The sequence below is a fragment of the Pygocentrus nattereri genome, chromosome 19 (genome assembly GCF_015220715.1).
Source record: "Pygocentrus nattereri isolate fPygNat1 chromosome 19, fPygNat1.pri, whole genome shotgun sequence".
Classification (NCBI taxonomy): domain Eukaryota; kingdom Metazoa; phylum Chordata; class Actinopteri; order Characiformes; family Serrasalmidae; genus Pygocentrus; species Pygocentrus nattereri.
The window spans coordinates 39,423,099-39,437,018 of NC_051229.1; the positions used below are offsets into that span (position 1 = coordinate 39,423,099).

Below are 13,920 nucleotides of genomic sequence, written 5' to 3' on the forward strand. Positions count from 1 at the left end.
GACTCCGTGACAACATCATAAAGGACAATATGTTGCCGCGGCCTCAGAAGACTGTGACACTCAAAATGATGGCTCTTCAGAGGTTCTTTATAGAAGAAAATGGTTCTATGTAGGACCCTGAACACTCAAAAAGCCCTTTGTGTGATTAACTGACTTTGCATTGTGAAGGGGTTCTTTAGATTGATGGAGAATGTGCTGTAGATGGTCCTATATATAACCTTTTCGAAAAGGGTTCTATATAGAACCCTAATGTAACAAGCTTGACATTGTAACAGTAAAAGATCCCTTTTGGGTTCCTATATAGAGCCTTTTTCAAAACAGTTCTATCTAGAACCGTATAAAAGAAACTATCCATCAGCGTGAAGAACCATTTCAACATGCAAAGAGTTTTTTGAGTGTTTATGTTTAAACCTGTGTATAGAACCAGGGTGGTCTTTGACTTTTCACAGTGCTGTATCATTTGAAGTTTAGACTTCAGATGATACACCTAGAGTTCACTAGAGTTTTGCTGAGTCTTGGTCTTTTCCTCTGCTGCAGGTTCAACAGTCTCTCCTGGGGTTTTTACCAGCAGTTTGTAAAACTTGTTCAGTCTCACAAGAGCAAATACAGTAAAACAGTTTTGTGAGCAGAGCACTGATAGGACTCCATCAGACCCTTCCTGGACCTGCGTTTGCTACCTCAGCGTAAAGCAGCGCTGAAAATACAGCATGTGATGTATGGATTTCTGTGCATGCTCTTCCTTTAATGTGTCTGTTAGGATTGTGATTTATCACATGTTCTATGTCGGTTCTTATGAATGTGTCCACCCAGAACAGTGTTGACCAGGTTTGTCCCTCAAGAGCCCACAACTGGTCCACATTTACATTCAGTTCAGGCTCTCAACACCTGGAACACGCAGGCAGGAGATTTTTGTACAGCTGAAACCGGCTGGGAGTGCCTGAGGGCTGAGCTGGAAAACACTGGTGTGGAAGTCCGTCCCTCTAAATCTTCCCTTTTTTTGTAACGGTTTTGGCACATTCCACCCAGCAGTTGTTGAGAGTTTGTCCAGCTGTGTGATTTGTATTTCCAGCTTGTGTGGAAATCTGCCTCAAATCAGCAGGTCTCAGAACATTCCCTCTCAGATTTGCTTAATACTTTACAGAAAATAATATGTGTCTCTTTTTATTACTTTCTGAGATACAGGTTTTCGCTTCTGAATGCTGTGTAAAGGCAAACCTATTGACCTGCTAATGTTCAGTGCATGACAGGCAAAAACTATAGCTACAAAAATAAGGCCCTATATTGCTGGTCTTCCGTTTCCAGTTTATCAAACTTATATGGCAAATTAGATGTTCCTTAAAAAACATTTTAGTTTTCAAGCTAATGCTATCTAGTAATTAGTAGTAGTTCCCCAGCTTTCCACAAGATGTTGGAGTAAGTCTGTGGGAATTTTTGCCCATTCATCCAAAAGATGAATGACACTGATGTTGGACGAGAGGGTCCGGCTCACAATCTCCATTCCAGTTCATCCCAAAGGGGTTCAGTGGGGTTGAGGTCAGGGCTTTGTGGGGGTCACTGGAGTTCCTCCACACCAAACTGGTCACTCCAAGCCTTTATGAAGCTCCATGCTGGAGCAGGAAAGGCTCTTCCCTGAACTGCTGACGCAAAGGTGGAAGTGTGTAACTGTAAAATGTCTTTGTGCTGTAGCTTCAATGTCGCCCTTCACTGGAACTGATTCTGCTGTTACATTGAATTCATATCTGCTGGGCTTCCATGGTTGCAAAGTGACAGTTTCACCAGTTCCTCCTTTAAGTGCTTTTGAATTTGTTAAAAATGTCCCTGTGGTTTAATGAGTGGCGGTTCAAAAAGATGATGGCAGAGGTTCTGCATTTTCTTTCCAAGTATCTCAGACAAGTAAAAACACAAGCCTAAAATATTAGTGTCTGTCATTTAGGCATAACAGCTTTTCCTGAAAGTATTAAGCAAATGGTCAGACGGTCAGTTAGGAATTTAGTGATTTCACACAGACTGACCCCTGTTTAAAGCAGTGCCTGTGGTTTGGCCCAGTGCGTGTGGTGGTGAAGAAATATCTGGCTTTTTAGCATAAAACCGCTGGAAACAGTAAGTGGATGAACCAAACATGGTGGTTTAGTTTATTATCACCATAACGCGGCTGAAGACTCAGCTGAGATTACTGTGCAGTGATTTGTCTTCGCTAATCTGACCAATATTCATGTTTCTGCAGTGTTCGATGGGTTAGGTGACCTCCTCATGCCCACAATAACACCCCAGAGTACCGGAGGGACCCCCATGGCTGCAACAGGTGTTCCAGTGGCTCCAGCAGTAGCGCCAGCTGCAATGCCAACCATGATGCCCACCATGATGCCCGCCATGGTGCCCACTGTAGCCCCGCCGCCAAAAGCCATCAGTGACGACCTCGATTCATCACTTGCAAACCTTGTTGGAAGTAAGTCCTTCATCAGACAGTGACGTTCAGCTGGAGCTGAACCACTGAAGATCAAATTGCAACTTTTCTCAAATGCCTCTTCCTGACCAGCTTAATAGCGTGTACTGCACACTTGGAAGGCAGACATGGGCCTGTTTACATACTAACGTTTTTGTGCTTAGAAACTGATACAATCAGGAGGTCATCCATATAATTTTTGCTCCTTCTGAGTTTAGAAAGCATCAAGAAATGAGTCTTTAAAGATACAGAGAAAAAGAAACAGCTTTGAGTGTCCACTCTGCTGAAGGTAGGGACTCAGGCACTAAAATACTGTAGTTAAACTAAGATGCTGTGTGCTGTGTGCGAATGGTGCCCCCTTTTGGAGAAACTGCAGATTGCTACAGGTGTGTGAGTGAGATAATGAGCCCCAGATCCACATTCACATGCTTAGCGTATATAAAAATATATCACCTTGTTTTCTGCCGTCGTTGTGGAGGAGCTGTGTAACGCAGCTGTAGATGACTGAAAAAAACAAAAGAAAACATGAAGTATTATTTTTCACAAGTTTACACCATAAGGAATGAGCACCTAAGCTTTTTTTTGGAAAAGCTTAGAAAGCTTCCACAGACAGTACGCACTCTGGAAAACTGCAGCACAGACAGTATGGGGGTTTCATCATAACAATTTATTAATAACCCTTGAATAAATTTGAATAAAAAACATTTATAAAACATTTATAGTCAAATGCAAAAGTTTGGACACCCTGGTCATGTTGTGAGTGAGAATAAGTGAATACACACTCTACAGCGAGCACACTGTGTTTATATATATATATATATATATATAATAGAAATTGTACACCAAATTAGCAAAAAATGTCATATTTAAGTTTCTTCTTTGTCACCCTTGGCTCCTCCCACCTCCCCATGTGCTTTTTGTTTACCTTTTGATAGTCCACCTTCTTTGTTTTGGTATCCCTAGTCCTGCCCCTTGTTTTGTGACTCCACCCCTGATTGTCTTCACCTGTCCCTCGTCTTCCCGATGTCGTGTTTGAGCCCTGTGTTTGCCCTTTGTTTTGGCTGGTCTTTGTTTGATGTATGTTTGTTGGATGTTTTGTTATCCCGGCCTCTGTCTTGTACTTCAGTCTGTGTTTATTTTGTCATGTCTGCCTATCGATCTCTCCGTGTTGGTTATATGAACCTGGACTGTCATGACCACCGACCCTGGATTTGCCCTCAATAAAAGTCACTTATCTCAGCACGTGCGTCCGCCTCCTCGCTCCCCATTACAGTGTTTTATTTTATTTTCACTTACAAATACTTGTAGTTTGACCGAGTGTCCAAATGTTTGCATATATAGAACTCGTATACTATACATATATAGAACTAGTATTATTTATCAAGCAGTTTAAAACTAGTCCGCTCCAGTTCCCGGGCCGTATTTCTCCACGACACAGTGATTATCACCTTTAAAGCACCATCATCAGACTTTGATTCATCCATTTAGAAGCTGTTACTGACCGACTTCTTTTCCCTTTGCAGACCTGGGGATGGGAAACCAGAAAAAGTAAGATCACCATCTGTCTCACTCTGAGTGTGTGTGTGTGTGTGTGTGTGTGTGTGTGTGTGTGTGTGTGTGTGTGTGTGTGTAAGTTACTGGATGGACTGATTGCTTATATTTTTGATGCAGAGATGAGAAGAAGCTGACCGGCGGCGCGAACTGGACTCCACAGGTTGCGCCCACCAGCTGGGGCACACCTGCAGCACAGATGGTACAGTTTTTATCACCAAACTGCAGCTCACAGCTTGTGTCTCAGTCTCAGTTCTGGACACATTAAAGGAGTGGCAGCACATTAAAGGGGAAGTTCAGCAACAACTTAATTTATACCAGGTTCCTGGGCAATATTTAACACGGCTCCCACCACTACATACACTGTCTGGCCTAAAGTAGATGAACTGTTACCATATGACACTCCCTCCCCACACCTCCACCCACCATGGGAGCTTTCCACAAGACTTAGGCGAGTGTCTGTGGCAGTTTGTGCCTATTCAGGCAATAGATTTGTGAGGTAAAGCACTGCTGTTGGACAAGAAGGGCTGGCTTGCATTTGGCGATGATTAAAATGTTGAGTAACTTCTTGTAATGCAATTTTCAAAAAGCACTAAAATCATTACTTGCACTGCCATTTCACAGTGACTGTTCTAAGAGTGTTTTGGAGAAGATCATCTCAGTTCTGCTGTGTGTTTTTAGCCTGGTGCTGTACCTGGAGCTGCCGCTGGAGCGCCCCCTGCTGGAGCCATGCCATCTGCCATTGGGACACAGCCTGGCTTCGGCCTGGTGAGGGAGAACAGAGTCTGATTTCTAGGGCTCAAGTTATTGTTCAGCATCTGATCTCATGTATGAGACTCCATCTCTGCCTCTTTCTTGCTCTCTATTTAGCCCCCAGCTGCTGGTGCTGCAGGCCCCATGATGCCCCAGCCAATGATGATGGGTCAGCCTATGATGAGGCCGCCTTTTGCAGGAGCGCCTGGAGCACCTGGAGCCCCAGTAAACATCTACATACACACACACACACACACACACACACACACACACACACACACACACAGAATAAACACTAAAAGGTCGAGATCGTTCATTACACACTGTTCACAAGAGAACTAGAGACAATCAGAAGTGAAGATCTTTTAAGCCGCTTATCCTTCCGGGTCGCGGGGAACTGGAGCCCATCCCAGCAGTCATTGGGTGGAAGGCATCTGGACCTCAACAATGAGATGCTTGGCTCCTGTGATGGTCGTGAAGACGAAGCTGATCCCCAGTCGTGATTGTTTAACTCTGGATGAGCCATGTGAAGCAGCGTGATGTTCTTTTGTGCGTGTGGGTCAGTTTAGGAGCTGATCTGTTTGGGTCACATTTAAAAGATGAACAGTCAAACAAAAATCAGATATGGGCCACTTTTACCTGCTGCCTGAATGTAACGTAAGACACTGTCTTGGTTTTCATAAAAACCTTCAGGAATGGCTGTAAAAGCCTCAGTAATTCCTGTTTGAGCTGTTTCTAACAGTGTAAGCGGACAGGTTTTGTTTTCGTGTAGCTGGAGACAAAAGTATTTGGTCCTGTGTCCCTTTGACCACAACACTGATCAACAACTCATAAAAAGGTTTGTTTTTTTGTAACATCCAAATAACACATGGCTATTTATTTTTCCTTCAGCTGTCTCCAGCAGCGCAGAGCCCTAAGAAGCCTCCCACTAAAGACCCTCTGGCTGACCTCAACATTAAGGACTTCTTGTAATCTCCCAGGTATTTTTCACAGCTCTGAGTTTGGAAATGGTACAGTAATGCAGTGGTCATCAGTGAGCCTGCTGGATTCCCACTGTCCTACACAGTTTAGTCCAGCATGCCTGGTCTCCAGGAGAGCTGGAGCTGGTGTTTTATATGTGGGTTTATGGTAGATCTCCAGGAGATGATCTGGTGACCTACTGCTGTCATTTAAAGTATTGGTTCAGCAATAAAATTCATTTTAAATTCATTTTCCCTTTAAGCATGTGAGTTAAACACAATAGCTGCCGCTTTTTTTTGAGCATATTTATGTTTTTAATATTTGTTTTTAAAGCCCAGCAGTGAGGAGCTGGGTCACCTCCAGAGCGGCGCTAGTAGCTGTTAATGAAGTGATGCTCTTTTATTTGAGGGTCTCATTTCAGAGGAAGATCTCAACCGCTGCCCTGTAGCTCAGCTCCAAAGGGCAAAACTCGAAAACAAGGGGTAGGGGTAAAAATAAGAAACGGGACTGGGCCTTAGAAGAAAAAGGGGACTGGGCCTTAGAAGAAACGGGACTGGGCCTTAGAAGAAACGGGACTGGGCCTTAGATTGAGCTTAGATATGAAAATGTGTTTCTGAAGTGGTCTAAGTGACCGGATATCAACCCCATTCATCTCCAATGAGTCCTGACAGCTTTAACACTTAAGATGACAGTTCACTTCTGACTAGAAGGTTCACGTCTTTCTGACAGCATGATGGACACTAGCTAATAGCTAATCTCAATCAGGGGCTCAGGGTGATGAGGAGTTCTGTTTAGCTGCCAGCTGCAGTGTATCAGCATCATTTTGGACAAAATGACACTGGTTTGTTTTTGTTTTCTTCTCTTTTTTTGGCCTTTTTTGATGGATCTTCATTTAACCAGCCCCAGATGCATGAAGTAGATACGTGTACTCAGTAGGTCATATAGTGTTATCATCATCATAAGCTGCTCTGTTTGATTTTTGCGCACAGTTTATCATCCTAATTGGTGGGACATCAACTTCCATTAGTTATCAGCTATTATAGCCTCATAGCTAAAGATTCAAACCTCAGCACTTCACCAAACATGACTTGGCTGAGCCGCTATGTTTGCGTTAAGGGGGCGACGTGTATAAGTTAGGAATAAGGAATGTTTTTCCGATCATTCCCTCTGTTCTGTCTTCTCACTCTCTCTCTCTCTCTCTCTCTCTCTCTCTCTCTCTCTCTCTCTAGTATTTTGTTGCTGGGTTCCGGTGAGAGTGGCGCATCCGCTGACCGTTTACACACCTTCAGTTAGCCACAACCTGAAAACACACGCACCCCCCCCCCCCCCCCCCCTCCCCGCTCCGTGTAATGTCGTAGCACAAACTGTGAAGTGAAACTTAGAGAAAAAATGTCAAAGAAAAAAAGAACAGTGAAGGTTTGCTTATGTCATCGTAATCGAATCATTTGTTTTAACGGAAAATAAAAACATTCAAACTTAAAATCGACGATTTAAAAAATGACGTATGTATGTATGTAGAGTTTTTCCAGTGTTGGCGTCTGAGTGTGAACGGCGTGTGTGTGGGTGTGTTGATGATCTCCTGTTCTGCCCCGGCTGTTTCCTGTGGGGGTCACAGGGTCCCACTTTCTGTTCTATGTCCATTTCGGAGCAGCGTGTAACGTGTCCTCTGCGGAAGATAATTATGTATATATTCGGAAAAATTAAAGAAAAAAAATGCTCTGCTCTGTATCTGTGGATGAGCTTATTGACGTGAATCTGATTATGAAATTATGACGTAGTCATCTCCCATCACTGGTTATATTCATATTTGTTTCTGAAAATAACTTGCATCCAGTATACATACACAGTATATGTATAAACGAGTATCATATCTGGGCTTTTAAATTCTATATAAACCCTCAAACATGTGTTTGTTCTGGATGGTTAATCGTGGTTCTCCCTCACGTTCTGCCTTTTTAATGGAAACGTGTAGATGAAGAACGTCTGTCAGCTCAATGTTAAAGGACCAGGTTGAGTAAACCTGAAAACAGTGGAAGAGCCACTCATCGGTTTAAAAATGCTAACAGATGGCTACTACTTAGCATTTCTAGCTGAATTGTTCCGTCGAGTCCTAAAATATTTCATCTGCATTTTTATTTTGAGAACATTTGGTTTTTGTTTTGTTTTTTTAATTTTGATTCCATGTTGAATTTAAGTGAGTGGAACCCACAGCAAGTCATTTTCAGAACCCACGAATGAAAGAACTGCATTTACATTTGTTTTGATTGTCATGATTGCTTGTGCTGTTTAAATACTAAACATAAGCTGGTCGGTGTTATTTTTGTATAAATGTAGACAGAAATGTTTAGTCCAGTCCCCCTTTGACCACAACACTGATCCAAAATCTGATTTGTTATGTGTGATATTGAAATAAAGTTTCATTTATGCTGGAAAATGATGCAGCAGACACACAACGGAAAACGTGTGTTTTACCTGTAGGTGACTAAAGCCCTCTTGGAGCTGGATTAGTTTTCCCCGAGGAGGTGGTGCAATTTCCCAAAATTTGATTTATACAGTATCTATGTACGTTAATGTTTATCTCAAAATTACAGCATAGAAAGCCCTCAATAACAATAACAGCACAACAGGATTGGATTGGACAACTGGATTAAAATCACTCCACAATTATTACAGTCAGACTATAAAACTACACACTGCAGATTCATACTGGATTAAAATCACTCCACAATTATTACAGTCAGACTATAAAACTACACACTGCAGATTCATACTGGATTAAAATCACTCCACAATTATTACAGTCAGACTGTAAAACTACACACTGCAGATTCATACTGGATTAAAATCACTCCACAATTATTACAGTCAGACTGTAAAACTACACACTGCAGATTCATACTGGATTAAAATCACTCCACAATTATTACAGTCAGACTGTAAAACTACACACTGCAGATTCATACTGGATTAAAATCACTCCACAATTATTACCATCAGACTGTAAAACTACACACTGCAGATTCATACTGGATTAAAATCACTCCACAATTATTACCATCAGACTGTAAAACTACACACTGCAGATTCATACTGGATTAAAATCACTCCACAATTATTACAGTCAGACTGTAAAACTACACACTGCAGATTCATACTGGATTAAAATCACTCCACAATTATTACAGTCAGACTGTAAAACTACACACTGCAGATTCATACTGGATTAAAATCGCTCCACAATTATTACCGTCAGACTGTAAAACTACACACTGCAGATTCATACTGGATTAAAATCACTCCACAATTATTACAGTCAGACTGTAAAACTACACACTGCAGATTCATACTGGATTAAAATCACTCCACAATTATTACCGTCAGACTGTAAAACTACACACTGCAGATTCATACTGGATTAAAATCACTCCACAATTATTACCATCAGACTGTAAAACTACACACTGCAGATTCATACTGGATTAAAATCACTCCACAATTATTACCGTCAGACTGTAAAACTACACACTGCAGATTCATACTGGATTAAAATCACTCCACAATTATTACCATCAGACTGTAAAACTACACACTGCAGATTCATACTGGATTAAAATCACTCCACAATTATTACAGTCGGACTGTAAAACTACACACTGCAGATTCATACTGGATTAAAATCACTCCACAATTATTACCGTCAGACTGTAAAACTACACACTGCAGATTCATACTGGATTAAAATCACTCCACAATTATTACAGTCAGACTGTAAAACTACACACTGCAGATTCATACTGGATTAAAATCACTCCACAATTATTACAGTCAGACTGTAAAACTACACACGCTGCAGATTCATACTGGATTAAAATCACTCCACAATTATTACAGTCAGACTGTAAAACTACACACTGCAGATTCATACTGGATTAAAATCACTCCACAATTATTACTGTCAGACTTTAAAACTACACACTGCAGATTCATACTGGATTAAAATCTCTCCACAATTATTACAGTCAGACTGTAAAACTACACACTGCAGATTCATACTGGATTAAAATCACTCCACAATTATTACAGTCAGACTGTAAAACTACACACTGCAGATTCATACTGGATTAAAATCACTCCACAATTATTACCGTCAGACTGTAAAACTACACGCTGCAGATTCATACTGGATTAAAATCACTCCACAATTATTACAGTCAGACTGTAAAACTACACACTGCAGATTCATACTGGATTAAAATCTCTCCACAATTATTACAGTCAGACTGTAAAACTACACACACTGCAGATTCATACTGGATTAAAATCACTCCACAATTATTACAGTCAGACTGTAAAACTACACACTGCAGATTCATACTGGATTAAAATCACTCCACAATTATTACCGTCAGACTGTAAAACTACACACTGCAGATTCATACTGGATTAAAATCACTCCACAATTATTACAGTCAGACTGTAAAACTACACACTGCAGATTCATACTGGATTAAAATCACTCCACAATTATTACAGTCAGACTGTAAAACTACACGCTGCAGATTCATACTGGATTAAAATCACTCCACAATTATTACAGTCAGACTGTAAAACTACACACACTGCAGATTCATACTGGATTAAAATCACTCCACAATTATTACTGTCAGACTGTAAAACTACACACTGCAGATTCATACTGGATTAAAATCACTCCACAATTATTACAGTCAGACTGTAAAACTACACACTGCAGATTCATACTGGATTAAAATCACTCCACAATTATTACAGTCAGACTGTAAAACTACACACTGCAGATTCATACTGGATTAAAATCACTCCACAATTATTACAGTCAGACTGTAAAACTACACACTGCAGATTCATACTGGATTAAAATCACTCCACAATTATTACCGTCAGACTGTAAAACTACACACTGCAGATTCATACTGGATTAAAATCACTCCACAATTATTACAGTCAGACTGTAAAACTACACACTGCAGATTCATACTGGATTAAAATCACTCCACAATTATTACAGTCGGACTGTAAAACTACACGCTGCAGATTCATACTGGATTAAAATCACTCCACAATTATTACAGTCGGACTGTAAAACTACACGCTGCAGATTCATACTGGATTAAAATCACTCCACAATTATTACCGTCAGACTGTAAAACTACACACTGCAGATTCATACTGGATTAAAATCACTCCACAATTATTACAGTCAGACTGTAAAACTACACACACTGCAGATTCATACTGGATTAAAATCACTCCACAATTATTACCATCAGACTGTAAAACTACACACTGCAGATTCATACTGGATTAAAATCACTCCACAATTATTACAGTCAGACTGTAAAACTACACGCTGCAGATTCATACTGGATTAAAATCACTCCACAATTATTACAGTCAGACTGTAAAACTACACACTGCAGATTCATACTGGATTAAAATCACTCCACAATTATTACCGTCAGACTGTAAAACTACACACTGCAGATTCATACTGGATTAAAATCACTCCACAATTATTACAGTCAGACTGTAAAACTACACACACTGCAGATTCATACTGGATTAAAATCACTCCACAATTATTACCATCAGACTGTAAAACTACACACTGCAGATTCATACTGGATTAAAATCACTCCACAATTATTACAGTCAGACTGTAAAACTACACACTGCAGATTCATACTGGATTAAAATCACTCCACAATTATTACAGTCAGACTGTAAGACTACACACACTGCAGATTCATACTGGATTAAAAACACTCCACAATTATTACCATCAGACTGTAAAACTACACACTGCAGATTCATACTGGATTAAAATCACTCCACAATTATTACAGTCAGACTGTAAAACTACACACTGCAGATTCATACTGGATTAAAATCACTCCACAATTATTACAGTCAGACTGTAAAACTACACACACTGCAGATTCATACTGGATTAAAAACACTCCACAATTATTACCATCAGACTGTAAAACTACACACTGCAGATTCATACTGGATTAAAATCACTCCACAATTATTACAGTCAGACTGTAAAACTACACACTGCAGATTCATACTGGATTAAAATCGTGGGTCCTATCTCATAAACACCCAGGCTAACACTAATCCTGCTCCAGTTGTGCTTGAGATCAGGTTTATTTGGCCTCCTGGCTGCTCAGAGATGGTAGATGTGTGTTTCCAGAGGAGCTCACTGTTAAACAGTGTTACGGTAATGATGTGTAACCCAGTGCAGTCGGTTCCGTATCGTTCGCTCCCACATAGACCCGTTCTGCTCGTCCTCGTATCGGATACAGTAAACCTTCAGTTATTGTGAAAATTGTTTGGTAGAAAATGGCGGAAGATAATCTGTCTCTTTGTTTATTTTTCCAGATGGATTTATTTATTTATTTATTTATTTATTTTATTCATATATTCATGACTCCCTGACCCGGTGCATGTAAGCCTTTTGAGATGCAATAAACGCACTGAAGATGAAAACGTCCTGCTGCGTTTTTAATGTCCTCACACTGACGCTCTGCACTGCACTTCAGACATGAGTCTTTTTCTGTTCCGAGCTAAATTTGTGCTTTTTATAGCCAAATTCAGCTGCGCCGAATTCTACCGCCTTTCCATCACGGTTTAGACAGCAGGACAGTCAAATAACTACCAAAGTGGTTACCATGGAAAAGAAATATGAAACGGAGCACGTGGCTGAGCAGAGCAGCGACATGTTTAAGGCTGGAAATGTCCTTTTAAAGTGAGCCAGTCAATTAAAACTCAGACTTTTTTATCTTGTTAGTTGATGCTCCTGGTCATAATAAGCACGAATCATCATAACACAAGATTTTAGAAAAAGTCTTAACCCTAATCTTGACCCTGACCCTAAGCCTCGAGTCTGATGACTTTGTCTGCATCTAAAAACGTCTTCTGTCTTCTCATGACATCACTGAGCACCAGTGGGCGGAGAAAAGCATCATGTTACACCCCCCACCCCACTTCCCACCCCCACCACAGGCCCACACATCATCAGACAGAACACTCAGCTCAGAGACCCCCACTGAACCTGCATTTCTCCAAAAACTGGTGCTACACTCTTGAAAAAGATGGTTCCTCAGGGGTTCCAGTCAAGAAACATAGAAAGGAAAATGGTTCTATATAGAACCGTGAACATTGAAAGCCCCTTCTTCATGCCTAAAGGGTTCTTTGCAGGGTAAATGGCTCTTCAGATGATGGAGAACATCATGCTGTACATGGTTCTGTATAAAACCTTTTTGAAAAGGGTTCTATGTAGCACCAAAAAAGGGTTCTGCTGTTGGTGCTTGTCAAGCCCGCAACAATAGAAGAACCCTTTTGGTGCTACCTAGGACCTTTTTCAGAAAGGAAGAAAAAAGAAGCCTTTAATCATGAAAAGGGGTCTTTGAGTGTTTATAGTTCTATACAGAACTGTTTACTAAAGAACCCTTGAAGAACCATGTGTGTATCATATGTGTGTCAGGTATGATGGCAGAGACTTAGTGAAGGTATCGATAAACGATTCATTGATTTGATTGATTTTGATGAGTAACAGTTAAACACGCGAGTAAAATGTCGAAAAGTTGTTAAAAGAGTTTGTTCCTCTGAGCTGCAGTAACAGAACCTGCTCTTCAGGAAGGCTTTACACTAGATGTTGGAACATTGCTGTGAGATTTTGATTGCATTCAGCCACAAGAACAATCAGGTAGCGATGTTGGATGATAAGTTCTGAATCTTGAACATCAATCCATCTCATCCCAAAGGTGGTGAATGGAGCTCCATTACTCCATAGAACCCACTTCCACTGCTCCACAACCCAATGCTGGGGGGGCATTATACCCCTCTAGCTGATGGGCACGTTGACCGTAGGCCCTGTACAGCTGCTCTACACAATCCCATTCTGTTGATTTTTCTATGGAGGCTATATGAGCTGTGTGTGAAGCTGTTTTAGGAACTGGTCACCTTAAAGTAGATGAATGAAATACATTAGAGTGTCTGGACACTGTTGGACATTTAGTGTGTATCTTCAGCGTGTGGTCAAAAAAAGCCAAATTTAGGGTATTTCTAAAAAAACAGCAAACAGTGAGATTGAGGTGTTTCTGCAACGGGTTTCTTGTTTATGACCCAAACAAGTTTTCATAACTGTAACCTCCCACAGCATCATG

The 13,920-nt window shown here is 40.7% G+C and overlaps 1 protein-coding gene across 6 annotated transcripts in view; it reads left to right on the forward strand.

Annotated features, from left to right (window-relative positions):
• Window positions 1-8,460, forward strand: part of snap91a (synaptosome associated protein 91a) — a 69,009-nt gene extending 60,549 nt beyond the window's left edge. For 5 of the 6 annotated variants that reach the window (XM_037530892.1, XM_037530897.1, XM_037530896.1 and 2 more), the window contains 7 exons: window positions 2,225-2,446; window positions 3,967-3,991; window positions 4,115-4,196; window positions 4,676-4,762; window positions 4,865-4,972; window positions 5,639-5,727; window positions 6,937-8,460. In XM_037530892.1, coding sequence (XP_037386789.1) covers window positions 2,225-2,446; window positions 3,967-3,991; window positions 4,115-4,196; window positions 4,676-4,762; window positions 4,865-4,972; window positions 5,639-5,719 — 605 coding nt within the window. In that variant the 3' untranslated portion in view covers window positions 5,720-5,727; window positions 6,937-8,460. The remainder of the gene's footprint in view (window positions 1-2,224; window positions 2,447-3,966; window positions 3,992-4,114; window positions 4,197-4,675; window positions 4,763-4,864; window positions 4,973-5,638; window positions 5,728-6,936) is intronic. The other variant, XM_037530895.1, reaches the window with a different exon arrangement.
• The last annotated feature ends 5,460 nt before the right edge of the window (window positions 8,461-13,920 follow it).